Here is a 15,973-nt window from a genome sequence, read left to right on the forward strand (position 1 = left end):
GAGCCTAAAACCGGGCTCAACACATCCCCCCTTCGCAGCCACCAGTATTTCTGGGTTTACATCCCCAAAAGGGTCTCGGAGGCTGCGTGTCATCCCCCCCATGCATTAGTAGCTGCACCGGCATGTTTTGAAACGTGTTTTAACTGTGTTTACTCGCCTGAGATCAGCCTCATCCAAACACGCAAATCCCGGTTAAAAATCAGATTTGAAAAACGGAGAGAAACCACAGAAACAAGGGTTGAAAAACCTACTTCTCAAACTCACAAAGGTAAAAACAACCAACCAACAACAGCAAAAAAAAAAAAGGTAATTAACAATTCAGCGCCTGCCATTTTTTCCCATCCATCTCTAAGCAACAGTACCATAGCAACTTTTTCCCTGCTTTAGTACATCTTCCAAAAGCTGGAGGACTGGCCAAAATAAGACCCAGGAATCTCAGATTTCCACTCCTGAGTACCTATTCCCTCAGCCAGCTGTGCCTGGAATGAAACAAAACAACCCCCAAAAACCCTGCCTTTGTACAACGCAGGCTCACGCAAGCTGGACCGACGGACACGACAAACCCCCCCGAACGCAGCACCACCATCCCGCGCTGGTGCAGACGAAGCCACAAATTTTAGGTTTGGGGAAGGCAACAACAACAAAAAAAAGCGAAATGCAATTAAAATCAGGCAATTTCTGAGCGCTGATAATGCCGAGATGGGGGTTGCTGCTTAATCAGCTCAGGCCGGGGGATGCGGGAGACCCTCGGGGTTACTCCCCGCACCCCCGGGGTGACCCCAAACCCCCCGCCCCAAACCGGGGCCCCGGCGCCATTATAGAGCCCGGTCGTCACCACCCGCGACCCTCTGGGCCGCGGGTTCGAATCCCCCCCGGGGCCGCTCGGCCACTCGGGGCCGCGCGTTCAGGTCCCCCCGGCCCCCCCGTAGGGCAGAGCCGGCGGGAACCGACCTTCCCCCCGCCCGCCGCGGTGTCACCGCATCTATTTTTCCCATGGTGACTCATTATTAAGGACGCTCCGTCATTTTTCCAACGCAGGAAGATTAAAGGAAGCTTCAAAATTCCTTGTTTTTAAATGGGTGGGGGGGGGGTTAAAACAAGCCGGGGCTGAGCAGCCACCCTGGGCTCGCTGCCTTCTTTTCCCCCTTAAAAATACAAGAAAAAGCTTCTAGCTTGGGGTGCCGGGCATCAACTTTGTGCATTTCCCGAGGGAAAAGGTGTTGCTGGGGCGGTGAGGAAGAAGCCTCCTCCTCCTCCTCCTCTTCGTCGCACGAAAAGACGAAGGAAGGAGGAAAAAAGAAATACAACCATGCAAACAGCTACTACTTCCTTATGAGCAGGATTAATTTATGCAAGAAAAAAAAAGGGACGAGAGGAAAAAACAAATAAAAGAGCCAAACAATATGAGTCCAAAGCGCTTCCCGCGTGGAGGGATCCGGTGTTTTCTTCGTGGGTTTGCGTGATTTTATTTAGTTTTAAAGTCACGTTTTTGCAGCTGCGGGCGCTTCGGTTCCCACCGTGCGCTGCACAGAGCGGGGGGGACGCGGCATCCTCGGGGTAGCTCCCAAAAGAGCAAAAACACAGTAAAAACGGGCGGGTAATAAAAAATAATAACCAAAAAAAAACCCACAAACCCTCCACAACAACACAACAAAGCTCCAAACGTTGACTCATTAAAAAACAGTGGAGAAGCAAAATGGCCAGGTTGCCTCCGACACACCGCGCACCCCCTCGGCGTGAGATGCACTCAGAAAGCCGAGCTCCGACACGCTGCTCCTCGGCTCTTTCCCCCGCCCCGAGTTATTTTTAGCGGTTATCGGCGATCCCGTCCGGCTCCCTCCGGCGGGTCCCCCCGGGCCCGTCCACGCCGGCGGCCCCGGCGCGGCCGATCCGGCCATGGCGCGGGGTTATTTACAGCCGCTCGCTTCTCCTCCTCTCCACAGGCCGCGGGAGCCGCCGTTCCCCACATTCATCCCCTGGTTTATATTTTTTTACGTTTTTCTCTCATTTTCACCGCTAGAAAGGCCTCCCCGGGGGCAGGGTGTGGAGAGCACCCGGCGGCGCGGGAAGAAGCAGCGGGGACCCCCCGTCCCTCCCTCGCTCTCTCTCCCTCTCTCTCTCTCCCCACTCACCGCTTGAAGTGCTCGATGATCTTCTCCTCACGCACGTTCTCCGGCAAGTTGCCCACCCAGAGGTGCCTGGTTTCCCGGACCATGCTGCGCGGCGCGGGGCGAACCCGCCGCCCCTGCCCCGGCTCCCGGCCGCCTCCCCCCGCGCAGCGCTGCCGGCCGCCGCTCGCCGCCCGCCGCCGCCTCCTCCTCCTCCTCCTGGCCGCCCTCCGCCTCTTCCGCCGCGGGGCCCTGCCGCCCTCAGCGCCACCGGCTGCCTCCTCCCGTGGCGGCGGCGGACGACACCATCCCCTCCGGGGGGGCCCCCTGGCTGGCGGGCCGGCAGGCGGGCGGCGGGCTCCCTCTCCGCCGTGGGTTTTCTTCCTCCCTGACTCCCCCCGCCGCGGCCCTCGCTCGCTCGCTCTCGCTTCTTCTTCCTCCTCCTCCTCCGGCAGCGGCAGCGCGGCGTCCCCCCCCCCGCCGCCTCCTCCTCCTCCTTCCCCCCCTCCGCGCTCCCGCTCCTCTGGCGGCTCCGCTCGCTCTTCCCCCCCCCCTTTTCCCCCCCCCCTCCCTTTCGCTTCCTCGCGCCTCTCGCAGCGCCACACGGGGGCCCCCGCGCAGGCGCACTGCGCCCCGGGGCGCGCGCCGCGGGCGCGGAGGCGGAGCGCGAGCGCGCAACGCCCCGCTCCCGTTGCTGGGGAGGAACAGGAGGGAACTGCGCATGCGCGGGGCGGCCGCGCACAAAGTGCAGGAGCCGGCGCTGCGAAAAGCGGGTTAACGCTGCAAAAAATAAAGGGGCTGCGCTGCAAAATGAAGGGGTGCTGTGCACAAATATAAAGGGGGCGCACTGCAAAATAATAAAGGGGTCACATTGCAAAAAATAAAGGGGGACTGTACTGGAAAAAAATAAAGGGGTTGCGTTGTAAAATGAGGGGGTGCCATGCAAAAAATAAAGGGGTTGCATTGCAAAAAATAAAGGGTTACATTGAAAAATTAGGAGGGTGCAATGCAAAAAAATAAGGGAGTTTTATTGTAAAATGAGGGGGTGCTGTACAAAAAATAAAAGGGGTGCGCTGCAAAAACTGGGGGGCTTTGCAAAAAAATAAAGGGGTGATTATTGCAAAAAATAAAGGGGTCACATTGCAAATATAAAGGGAGTGCTATGCAAAAAGAAAGGGAGCTGCATTGGGAAGAATAAAGGGGTTACATTGCAAAACATAAAGTGGGGTGCGCTGCAAAAACCGGGGGGTATGCAAGAAATAAAGAGGTCACAGTGCAAAAAGTAAAGGGGGACTGTATGGGAAAAAATAAAGGGGTTGCGTTGTAAAATAAGAGGTTGATGTGCAAAAAATAAAGGGGTTGCATTGCAAAATAAAGGGGGGCTATGCAAAAAATAAAGGGGGGCTATGAAAGAAATAAAGGGGGGCTGCTCTGCAAACAACTGGGGTGCTATGCAAAAGATAAAGGAATTACGTTGCAAAAAATAAAGGGGGGCTGCTCTGCAAAATGCAGGGGGTGCCATGCAAAACAATAAAGGGGGTGCACTGCAAAAATAGCTGTATAGGTGTGTTTATCAGTAATGGCTCCAAAGGTCAGCGCTATAGGCGGCCCCGAGCGGGGCTGGCGGCACTGGCCGTGGGGAGGGACGTCACCCAGTCCTCCTCGCTGCCTAAAATTCGTCCCCCCACCAAAACAGGGGAGGCCACAGCGCCAAAGCAGCTCCTGCCGTGGGGGGAATTTGGTCGCAAGTTGCCCCCCTTTTCCCCCACTGGGTGTTTGCAGAGCTCTGTAATTAAGACGGGGTGAAGAAAAAGCTCATTGCAAATATTACCGATGGCAGAATGAACCGGCTGGCGTGTTGCGCCCCGTCCCTGCTCAAAATGCGGCTCCGCAACACGGAGCCAAAGGTTTTTCAACCTGGAAAGTCTCGTTTTCCACCAAAATGTGTCTCTGCATGGATAAAAACCCCACCTATTTCTATGCCCGAAAACAAAGATCCCCAAACAATTCCCACGGCAAGATTCTGTTTGAGGTCAGGATAAAACCAACCACGCACCCAGCACCACTGGTACTTTCTGGTTTTTTGAAGCCGGGCGGCTGCTTTCACCCCAGATTTCGGTATTTTCCTCGGCCTGAGCACTTTTCTATCCATCAAAACCACTTTTATTTGTTGGAGCGAGCGGCGCTCAATTTGCCGCCTTGGCCATCCGAGTCTACCTGGAGAACTGGCCCAAGTCACGGAGTTCTGGGTGGTTTAACAAATCTCTTGATTTAATCAGAGCTCTGACGCACATCGACTCGAGCCTTGGTGAACCCAACTCTGCTGCCGGCCCGGCCCAGCGCCGTGCCTCAGTTTCCCCAGCGATGACGCTGCTCTGCCAAACAGATCTACCGATTCATAATAAAAAACCCCAAACTCTTTGCACGCAAAGTCGTATTACGAGAAACAAATGAGAAAATGCGCTGCCAGCTGCTCCACCAGCCCTTTCCGCAGTTCTCTGTGGAAATGGGCTTCACTTTGTGTTTTCACTGGGCAGAAGCCCAAAGAGCCATCGCTACGTGGCAATACCTTTGACTTCGGAGAAGAAGAAACCCAAACCACGCATCAAATGGCTTTTCGATGCCGAATTCTCCGCTCTCCGATGGAGCGTCCTCGCTGTGACGGCGTTACCAGGGTGGCACACAAGAAACCCACGGGTCCTGCCATAGAGAGTCACGCAGGGTCACGGTTGTCACGCCATCGGGAGGGACGTCCACGGGTCGCACCCAAACCATCGACTCTGCTGGCAGAAAAGGGGCTGAAACAAGCACTTTGGGGGCTCCATTTGCAGGCAAACCAGCTGGAAAAGGAGCACAAAACCCAACGGTGACGCAAAATGAAACCCTGGATCGTCCTGGTGGTTTTAGCGCCCTTTGGGGGGAAACCGTTCCGAGTTGCAACATGCGATTGCGCTCGGGCGATGCCGCTGTAACCAGATCCCTCCAAGATGATCGAAGTATTTAAAGAACATGGAGCCGGGCTTAGAGAGCAGAGCGAGCACCAGACAGCAGCCAACGCCGCCCTTGTTGCCGCAGACGGGACGCGATTTCACACCAGCCCACCGGTGACAACATAAGGAGCATCCAGGGACAATACACAGACACACATCCCTGCGTGTGACCCTTCCCAGAGAGACAAACAGCCGAGGACGAGGGGACATGAGCTGCTCTTCGTCACCCCACGGCCCTCAGGACGCGGCGAGGAGCAATCTAAATGACTCACGTCTGCGCGGTGGGTGTAGCCGGGATCTCCGCTATCTCCAGGCATCTCGGCCAACCCCGCAGTTAAAATATTTGGACGTTTCTTATCGGCACTCGGAGAGGATTAAAATGCCAGGTCATATATTAATGAGGGAGCAGGTTATAAACCCATCTCAGCTTGAACACCACGTCAAGAAAAGCAAAGCAAGGGCAGGACGGATCAAAAGAAAGCCATTAAAGGCGTGAGAAAACGGTGCTGCCATATAAGGAGCTAATAAAGTTAGCAGCTCTCCAGTTTGGAGAGAAAAAATAAGGGCAGGAGAATCAGAAAACATCCTTGGGGTCCACACAAACGGCCAGAAACAGCTTCACCTCCAAGAGGAAACATCAATAAATAGAAGCAAGCAGACAACGCTTGAAACGGCAAGTTCATGCGTTTTTAAACACTGCATCTTACCCAAGGGGTGGAACTCGCTGCCACGTGTTTGCCAAACGTTTAACAAAACCAAAGATTAGGTACAGAACAAGGACAGCAACCAGAGCCAAGACCTTAACGTTCTATACTCGGTTCTGCTACATCAACCTAGGACTCGCGTGGATCCGCGCGGGCGTAGCAGCGTCACGCCGTGATCGTCCCCAGTGCGCACCCAGCTTGCTTTGCTTTTCACAGCGAAGCGGCCGGTTTCCCGGCCAGGAGCCCTCGGACATCGCCAGCAACGCTGGGAGCGTTTCTTTGTTCGAGCCGGGCAGCTCCAGCCACCATCTCACCATCGTAAAACGTATTTACGTGCCTTTCCTGCTCATTGACTATATTTATTAAAATGACAGTACGGCAGCTGAATATCAAATTGCCAGCTAGGCTTTTATCTCATTTTTAAGCCAGCCTCAATTACTGGCCTAATTTTATTGCTTACCCCCATTATGTTTTATGCAATGGATAATTTTCTCCGAGAAGGAATCGGCGCTGTTTGATATTTGGGCTCATTTGTTGCCAAGACGGAGGATACTGGCTCACATGGCGATAACGCTTTGAACACCAAGCCTGGTTCTGGATCCTAAGCAACACAAAGTACAGGATTTGTATTAATAAAGCTCTCGATTTCGGTTCTTTCCTCTCTGAGGGTTAGCGCTCCAAAGCTTCACAACGAGATAACTCTACCCAGCAGAATCCCATCACGTTTTTGAAACTTAATAGTTAGTAATTTTATTTTCTAACGCTTTTTCCTATTTAGAGTTCTTACCCACACAGCACCAATAGGAGCTGCCACAAAATACCACCAGCGTAGCCAGTGGGTTCGCACCGCTTACTGTCTGCAGCCCAGTAAACACAGCTCAGGAACCCCTGGAACTGCGTTTACACCGAACCCGTTTGTATATCTAGAAAAGCACATTTCTGTTTTCAAAACACTTCGCCATACAAAAGGGAGACATGTTGTCAGCAGCGGAGTGCAGCGCGATCGCTGGGCCACGCAACCAAAACACCACGTGCCATCACAGGACTGCAAAAGGGCTTATTCTTGCTTATAATGTAGTCAATATATTTGATTTAATACCTATTTTTTTTTGCCTGTTGTTGGGGAAAATTAGAAATAGCACCATGCCAGCTTCTGCCCTGCTTCCTCTCGCCCCCCACTTGTGTGTGATCACGTACCGAAGAACCGTACCCGCTCACCTCGCTCGAGTTCTTCCCAAACGCAGCTAAACACAGAGGACTTTGGTCTTTTAGGATGCAAGATATTAAATTTTAGGGGTAAAACAAAGAAAATACACCCAAGAAAAGCAAGGCCCATGTGATTCGATACCTGAACACAACCACTGCAAAGATGTAAATCCTCTAGGACTGGAAGTAGCGGTGGATCCTGTACTTTGCCATTTCTAACGCCTGATTGTTTTATTATCTCTACTTAAGGGCCCCATGTGCAACGTGCAAGAAAAATCAGACATTACGCTGGAGGACAAGGGTTTAACACAAACCCACAGTCCAAACCCACGAGGGATCGATTGGCACAAAATAACCAGCGAGCCAGCCACCATCAGAGCTTTTCTTTCACCAGACACCATTTTGATACCAAAGCAACTCGACAGTGTTTTAAACAAAGCAGACTGAACACACGATTATTGCTCCTTTGGTCCTGAGAAAGACACAAAAATAATGGTGCGTGGAGACCTGCTATGCTCAAAAACCTCTTCAGCGATACGGAGAACAGTTTCTCGGTGAGCTCTGGCTTTCGTTTGACCTCTGCAGATCTCACGATGCAGCATTTTTAATTCTTGGGGATACTAGAATAATCTCGGGAGACCGCGGTTTCCCCCTCACGGAGGAGATGTGGAGGTTTCTATCGCTCGCTTGCTTTTTGGCACCAGGAATTCAGGTTTTGTTTAACTTGGAAGCCTCACCGATGTAGTTCTAGAAGCTCTTCAGTGCGAAGGAGAGGGGGGTAAAAGTTCAGCGCTCCCAAGGTGATTCTCACTCATTTGTCCTCGACTGCCAATGAAAAGTTAATTCCGAGTCCCACGGGGTGTTGCCAACCTGAAAAACATAGAAACATCCCCAACAAGCAGCTTCTTGGTACCTCTGGTGAGCACAAGGAGCATCTCCAAACCAACACATCCCTAATGAGAGAATAAAATCAATATCCCTGTCCACGCTGGTTTAGTTAAAGCACAGACGAGGCTTTAGCGCGGGAGCTCTTGGCCATTTCCACGTACGCCACACACCAACTCTCCACCGCGCTACGAAATCTGGCCCGGGCTCCTCTTATTTACCCTCCGCTCCCTTTTTGCCAGAGGAGCATGAAGTCAGAGCCGTGCTACAAATCGCCGCAGCGACCGCTGAAATCACAGCGTTTCTCACAAGCTGTTGCTCCGGCTTAGCAAGGCAGGGCCTCTCGGTCAGCCAGAGGCGTTTCTGCAACCCCGATGCCAATATTCTCATTAAGGGAGGCTAACGAGAAGGTGCCGATCCCTAACGCTCCTTGCGCGCTAATGATGATGCCTCGGAGTCATGTGTGACCGAGGAGAGACCAGCGCCAGGTGCTTTTTATTACTTTCTGCAACACAACAAAAGAAATCGCACCCAGCGAGGAAGCGTTTCCCTTCTTCTCGGTGAGCGCACACGACTCGGAGGAATCAAGTAATAAACCAGCAGCGTCTCACGGGAGCGAGTTCACAGGAAAAGAGAAATATAGTTCAAGGGGACACTGATCTTCAGCACAATTTAGGATGTTCCGTTGCCTTTGCATGAGCAAAATTAGGAGTAATATACTATTGCGTGTAGGGAAAGGGGCCCCACAGTTTTGCTCCCTGGAGGCGCCCGTTCTCCCCACCCCTTTTGTGTGTATTTTCTTTTAAATGTGCCACACATCAGCACAATGCTGACAACTGCATTGTATGTTTTCTGCCTATGCAGCAGTTCAAGAGCACAAAACTCTGGAAGGTTTTATTTTCTTTTGAAAGAGGAAAGAGGGGAGAAGCTTGTCCTTGGCTTTAATTGCACGGCTCGCTCTTCTACGTGACCCCAGGGAAGGGAAAACAACAGGAAGGGTTAAAAACTGTACCATTTTTAGCACCTAAAATGGTCAAACTCTGTCTTCTCACAAGATAAAAGCTACCACAGGCAAGAAAAAAAGGTAATATTAATCACCAGTGTTTCTCCTCTGGAGCTGAAGTGACCCCAGAATATGTTCATCTGTCCCCACGTGCGTTTGGTGCGTTCTCCACATTTCCAGCGCTGAAAAACAAGAAAACGGAGGGAAGGGCATGAAAAGCTGGACCGTGGTGGCTTTTCCACCTGCCGGGAGCAGCTCGAGGGAGCGGCGGTGGCACCACTGCAGAGCCCAGCACGTTAGCGGCCTGCGCAAAGAAACCCAATGGTTAATGTCGCACACGCGTTGCACGGACGGGGCTGGCAAACGCTGCTTCCTTTAAAAACAAGGATGACTAATCCACAGAGGGTTTTTTTTTTAAAGGCCACAAGGCAGAGCTTTTTCCACAAGCATCAGCCGTTCGTTTTGTGAACCAGCAAAGCGGTGGGAAGGGGAAGCCCTGGGACCTACTCACGCTCTCTCAGACGGATGTAACCGCTGAAATGTTGTGGGGTTTTGTGGCCTGCGTACCACACGACGCTTACACAACGTGTGCCTCGGCAAGGCCAGATCCGACCGCCCAGACAGCTCTGAGATGGTGCCGTGGGTTACACAATGCTGTGTATCCCTAGGAAAGAGTGGGGAAAAAAGGACAAAAAATAAGGCAGAAGACACTATAATATTGCAACATTCCCAGGCGAGGGAAGGATGCGTTGGAAAAATGGAAAAACGCGGCGCGCGGGGTTCTGTAATGGAAACGGAGCATCCGCAGCAGCCCGGTGGGCCCGGTCCCCAAGCAAGGTCATTCCAGACACATTAGCGCTTTAATGCGAAGCTGCGGTCAAACCACAGCGGAGCCAGCACTAAAGGAGGTCGCTTGGGGACTGCAAAAAGGTAATGAATTAAAGAAAAAAATAATCAAATAAAAAAAAAGCAGATAAGCAGATGTTTACTGAGCAGCAAGCGAGCCCGCAGCTGCGCTCCGGCAAAGCTGCGCGGTCCTCTGTACAGCCCAGTTCCCAGGACGCAGCAAAACAATCGGCATCTACAGAGAACACGGGACAGATTGAGGTCACAGCCCTAGAACCCACCCAATCTGTCTTTTTTTTTAGCACTCGGAAAGGCAGATTGGCCACCGACGTGATTTTTGGCGGTGGCACCATTCACAGACTTACCCACCTCCCAGCCCTTGGCTGCGGGATCTTAAACGTGTGCGTGTTTGCAAATGATTCCTGAAAGCCTTCCAAGGAAGGTGCTGGAGGATTGTAAATCCTTCCCGTTATTAATAAAATGGAACTATTGTTCCAGCTCTAATCGAGACCTGTCTCCAGCTGGGCAGTTTTAAAACGCAATTCAAAACACACACACACGCACAAAAAACGATCGTGAGGAAGCGTCAAGAAAAAAATAATCACTGAAGGAGCAAGCTGTTCTTTAAGGGGAGGGGGGAGATGAAAAATAATAAGCCTATTTAAAATGAATTCCAAGCAGCGGCATGTCGGGGCACCTGAGAAAGGTCACTTGTGGCAGCGGTCCCCTCGCTGGGGCAGGCGGAGGCTGCAGCGGTGCGTGCGAGCGAGCGGCCTCATCCATCTCCATCAGGAGACAGCGCTGCTTTTAATTCATTTAGCAAAGCGGGGAGGGGGAAGGAGGAAGAGTTTTTAATAAAAAACACCCTTAAAACGCCTCCCAGCAGCGTTTTTTTTTTCCAAGGATGGGGAAAATCGAGCGAAGGGGGGAGGCTTGGGAAGGGGAGAGGTGGCGCATCCTCGGCATCTCCTCCCGGCGCTGCGGCAAAGGCTCCGCAGTGGGTGCTCCCTCCCCTGTAGAAACTTCTGGAATAAGCAGCCAAGCTGGGGAGAGAAGAGAAACCTTTATACCCGCTGAAGGGGGGAAAAAAAAAGAGAGCGAGCAATAGAGCACATAATAAAAGGATTGCACAAGGATGGGGCGCGTGCAGGGGGAGGAAAAATAGGAATATATAGAAATGAAGCCCAGGAGCGGTTCCAGCAGCCCCGGCCCGGCGGGGGTTTGCAGCCCGCTTGGCTTTAAATAAAACACAAAGCGCATTAAGGATAAAAAAATGGTGGTGTTTGGAGCGGTAGATGTGGGATAAAGGAGCTGATCCCTCCTCCCGGCTCAGCTGCAAAGCTCTGCCATTGCAGTGCAACTCATTTGTCCTCTTTTTGTTGCAATGAATTGTCTGATCTGGACTATTTGATTCTATTTGCAGCTTCACTTACTGAGGTTGGGTTTGTATGCTCTTTTTTTGTTGTTGCTTTTCGTCCTTTTTGGTTCTTTTTATTTTTTCCTGGTGTCTTTTTTTTTTTTTTCCTCTTTTAATTAAAAATAAATCCTCCCTAAGTCTCCCAAGGAAAAATCTACATCTCTGTGGAACTAATAAAACATTAAGGCACAAACCTCCACCGTGGATTGTAAAAACGAGATGGGTTGATTTTTATATTTTTCTATTTTTTTAATGGCTTTTCTTTTTTTTTATCCTGCTTTTAGGACATATTGTAGTAGAAAGCCAATGGAGGAAAACAAAGGTAATATATATATGTATATATATATAAAATTAAACATATAAACAAGCCAAAATGACAGCGATTATATCTATTAAATCATGGTCTTTTAGGTGTGGGGGTTTAGTTTATGTTCTGTAATCAGCCCCTGCAAAAGGAGATACATACGTACAGAAACACGTAGTAAATATGTAGAAATAGTTCTAAATATGTAGAAATAATTCTAAATATGTAGAATTAACAGATGATTCGTATAGGCCTAAATCTGTAATTCCAGGGAAAAAAAAAACAAACCAGAAGTGTTTTAGGTACGTGGTTTTTAACAAAGAAGGGGCAACGTTACAACGTAGCCTAAAAGAACACTGTGGTGCAGAGAATAAGGCAACATTTAAAAAGCATATTGAAAAACAAAAATAGTGTACGTGGTACCTTGGCTGCAGCCTCCAACAACGAGCGTTTGGATGTTACGGGGTATTTTGGTTTGGTTTGGGGTTTTTTTTTACGGTATTACCACATCTGATCACATCAAGTATATGCTTTTAATTAAGCAAATGGCGGGCAGGTTGTCGTGAGGAGCCAGGCGAGCGGCGACGGCTTCTTCCCTGAAGAAACATCAATTCTCAGCTCTTTGGGGGTTGTTGCTGTGTTATTTTTTTCTCCTAAAGCGTGTTTCGGTATTTTCCATGCCGTGAGGAGAGCGGGAAGCGGTGGTTTCCACCCCTGCGAAGAAGAAAAAGCAGTAGAAGAGAAAGAAATGAGGCATAAAACTACCCACCTTGGGGTGCGTGTGGTGATGATGGGGGGGGCGGGGCGTGGGGAAAGCAATTCTGGGTTAAAAATCTTCACGCTGTAAGGAAAACAAAAATAAGAAAGAAAAACCAACACAATATTTCAGGGATGGGTGCCTGCGAGCGGCGCCGTGAGGGGAATGAGGGGACGCTGGTGCCTGAGGCGGCGAGGGAGAGGCCGAGTGGAAATGCGCATTTCTGGGCATTTTCACATCCTTTTGCAAAGGCAGCGGGGAGAAAGGGGAGGGTGGAAGGAGGTCAAGTTTCACCCGCAGCGCTTTCACCGCCTGCCTGGAGGGATACGCACATCAAGAGCAGCCCCTCCGCCGCGCTCCTGGCACGGCCGCGGTGCCCGCCCGGCCGCGGCTCCTCCATCTTCCTCCCGGCGCTGGCCGCCCGGCGCCATTTTGTCGCCTGGGCGCCGCTGGCCGCCGCCATTTTGTGAAGCTGCCTCCGCCTCCTCCCCTTTTTGTCAGGCAAATACCTTCCTTTTTCGTGCTTATTTCTCTCACCCCCCACCCCTCACAAAACTGCCCTTAAAACGCCGGGTGGAGGTTGATCGCCTCAGCCTCAGATAAAGGAGATTAAAAGTCTATTCCTCCAGCTGGCCTGTGAGGGAAAGGTTAGGCGAACAGAGAATTAACGGATATATTTATTTTTAGGAGCTATTCTACCCTCCTACTCCTCCCTCCAGCTTTTTTCCCAGTGATAAATCACCGAGGTCAATAAGCCGCCACAACAAACAGGATAACCTCAACGAGAAGTATCTATATTTCAAATAAAACTCCTCACCTACGGTCTCTAATGAACACTGCAGCAAAACAAAGATGTAACCAAACTACTTGAAGCCAGGTCTGGGTAAAAAATCGATCATTTTCAGGAAATCTGGGCTATAAAATGTCAAATCCCTGCTTTCAGGCGGGTGCTGTGCATCTATTTTGAGAAGTAGGGGGGGCTGGGTTGGTTTAGTTTTTATTTTTTGCTTTTTATTGTTTTTTTAAATAACCCAATGTAGCGCTTGCAGCTTAGTAACACGCTTGCGTAACCGGCTGCATCGATTTTCCCTCATGTTACTGAAAACACAGCGCGCATTAAAAATAAATCATGGCGCTGGGCAGTTCAGTCCTGCAGGGAAAAGGAGGAGAAAATAATAAGGTGTTATTGTTATCCATCCCACCTGTGCTGTGGGATGAAGTTGGAGAAATCCAGGGCTGCGCTGAGACTTTTAAAAGCGATCATTTATTTGGTTTTTTAGGTTGTGTTAAAGAGGGGAAAGTGCAGAAAAGGGTCTGAACGCTCTGTGAGGAAAGATGATATTAGCAAGAAGGCTGGGACGGGGTTGCAGTTAAACTGAGTCAAGGAAAGGAAAAACAGTTTTCCTCCAGCTCTTTCTGTCCCAATTTAGAAAAGAAAAAAGAAGAAAAAGATATAATCTGCATTAAACTCCCAGCCAGCAAAGCCCTGGAAGCTGCTCCAGCCTCAGTTTCCCCTCCTGCGGCGTTTCCTTCCCGGCACCTCAGAGGTGATGATGGAAAAACGAGGGTCACGAGGAATCCAGCTCATCTCCCCCTCTCTGCTTCTCCCGTTTCTCACAGCCAACCCGGGGGATGCCGGGAAAACGCCATTTCCAGCCCATTCCCCTTCCTGGGCTTGGCTTGCCTCAAAAATCTTGGGCTTGCCAACAAAACCTGCAACAAGACCTTGTGTTTCTTATAAAGCAACATTTTGGCTACTCATTTAAAGACGCTGTGGCCCATCAGTTCCTCCTTTAAAAGCTTTTAAAAAAAGTCTGACCCTTGAGTTGCAAGAAAACATAAACTTTTCTTTTCTTTTTTTAGATGTGATACACCATTGTATTCCCGGGAGCAAGCAGAGTGCAATATCAGACTCCTTCGCTGGGAAAGCCCGGGGAAATTTAATCCTGGGGGCCGCACCCAGCCTGAAGTGAAGAAATATTTGCATTTGCTTCTCCTTGGAGGGCAGCCAGGTCCCTCCCCGCTCTCCTTGGCCCGGCCAAGAGGGATTGCAAGAAAAAATGGGTTTATTGCAGCAGCCAAGGGAAGGGCAGGGCTGGCCGGGCCATTCGGGGGTGTTCGATCCTCATTGTATGGCTGCTGGAAGGCGACAAGCGAGATGTAGAGAGGTTTTTATACGTGGTGGGCTTGGGGGGCTCTGTAAGTGCCCAGGAGCTCCGTATTGCTCCGTGCGTGATTTTATTTTTGCTGGCGTTTGCAAAACACGCGGGGAAGGGGCTGAGGCACCACGGCCAACGTGGGTTTGCTCAGCAGGACGGGACCAGCTCCCCCCCTGCAAAATCTCTGCCCGGCGGCTCGGCCGGCGCTGGAAATTCCTCGAGTTCCTCCTCAGGGAGAGCGCAGGGCTGTGCTTTTCAGGCTTAGCAACACTCCTCATGCCTCAGCTTTTAATATTTCTCCCCTTATCCAAAAATAAAATGGCTTAAATCAACCTTTTATCACTTACCTCCATGTCTGTCCATCCCTGTCCCTTGTCATCCTGGAAGAACGACACCAAATCTGACATTTGTCCATCCCTTCGCCATGGCACCAACCTCTCCAGCGTCTTCTTCACAGCTTCATTATCAATAAAAACCTGTCTGTGTCCAGCCAAAAAAATCACTGCAGCCCCATGGAAAAATACCCATATTGCCAAAAAACAGGCAACTTTCGCTCTCTGTGGTTTCCCTTTGGCCACCGCCAATCCTGCCCACGTCTTTTTACATTTTTAGCGTTATTTTAGCACCTGGTTTTCCCCACAGGGCAAGAGGTGACTTTGAGCACAGCACTCCCCCAGCGAGGGACGTGGGGTCCCCCCAAGCCAGACCCCAAGCTTTACGTGATCGGGAAAGACCACAACTTCACATTAACTTCCTATTTATAAATCAATTTATAGCAAGTCCCGACCCGACTGATGGGCTGTAGACGCACATTAATATTGTGAAAATTGCGTTGTAGATGGGGAGAGTTGGCAGGAAACAGTTGTGGGGTTGGGGTGATTAATCAGCCAGACTCCAGCACATACCTTAACCATATATTAACCCTTTCATTCATAAAGACAGCCCACGCTGGAGAGACATAAAACGTGACCTAGAAGCGTATAGCTGCTGGTTTGGTGGTGTTATTTTTTAAAAAAAGCTCACTTTTTACATCAGGAAAACATTAAACATCATCTCGCATGCTCTTGCTATTTTCTGCTCTCAATTTGTGGCTTTTTAAGCACTTTCGGTTATAAAGAAAACCCCCTTTTTCTCTGGCTGGTTTGCAACGCCCTCGCAAGCAAAACCACCAAGACATCGGTTGTGCAGATGTCGGGCGCGCAGAGGAATGGTCTAATTTCTGCCACTTTGGGGCTCAGACCGAGAGAAGGTCAAAAAGCTTCCGATGCTGGAGCGATATTATCTTGAAAAACACGCAAAACCAGGGTTGTTGGTCTTTCCCGTCCCCCCGGCGCTATGGGGTGTAGGAAAGACAAGCGTTTAGCTGGAGGTTTTTTGCCTGATGGAGGAATTGTGCTCGGACTGCCCTCTGCCGGCTTCAGGACTTGGTTGAGACACAGCCCAGACAGCACAGGCTGTCATAAAAAGATCCACCGAACTCTCTTTCCTCAACAAAACCCTAAATCTGTCCCCAAAAAATGACCTTCTGCTCTTGCCTGGGTGACAGCAGCATCTGCCAAACCACTGGACTCCAAAACCAGCCCTGTTATCGCCC

General features: G+C 50.5%; 1 protein-coding gene and 1 long non-coding RNA gene across 6 annotated transcripts in view; both read right to left on the reverse strand.

Annotated features, from left to right (window-relative positions):
* The window catches only part of SPEN (spen family transcriptional repressor), a 66,193-nt gene extending 63,935 nt beyond the window's left edge, over positions 1–2,258 (reverse strand). For both annotated transcript variants that reach the window (XM_080358558.1, XM_080358557.1), the window contains exon 1: positions 2,133–2,258. In XM_080358558.1, coding sequence (XP_080214684.1) covers positions 2,133–2,215 — 83 coding nt within the window. In that variant the 5' untranslated portion in view covers positions 2,216–2,258. The remainder of the gene's footprint in view (positions 1–2,132) is intronic.
* Positions 2,259–4,377: 2,119 nt separating this feature from the next.
* On the reverse strand, positions 4,378–12,704 carry LOC308049337. Of its 4 annotated transcripts, none has more exons than XR_013923277.1 (7): positions 12,553–12,704; positions 11,887–12,177; positions 9,408–9,560; positions 8,992–9,078; positions 7,746–7,878; positions 6,263–6,403; positions 4,378–4,891 (listed from the first exon to the last, which is right to left on the reverse strand). It is a non-coding gene; the product is annotated as an uncharacterized lncRNA (long non-coding RNA). The 4 variants fall into 4 exon arrangements; XR_013923278.1 differs by having other exon boundaries at positions 4,378–4,888; positions 12,553–12,703; XR_013923279.1 differs by lacking the exon at positions 12,553–12,704 and adding an exon at positions 12,341–12,438 and having other exon boundaries at positions 4,378–4,888.
* Positions 12,705–15,973: the final 3,269 nt, after the last annotated feature.

This window comes from Nesoenas mayeri (genome assembly GCF_963082525.1).
Source record: "Nesoenas mayeri genome assembly, chromosome: 24".
NCBI lineage: Eukaryota > Metazoa > Chordata > Aves > Columbiformes > Columbidae > Nesoenas > Nesoenas mayeri.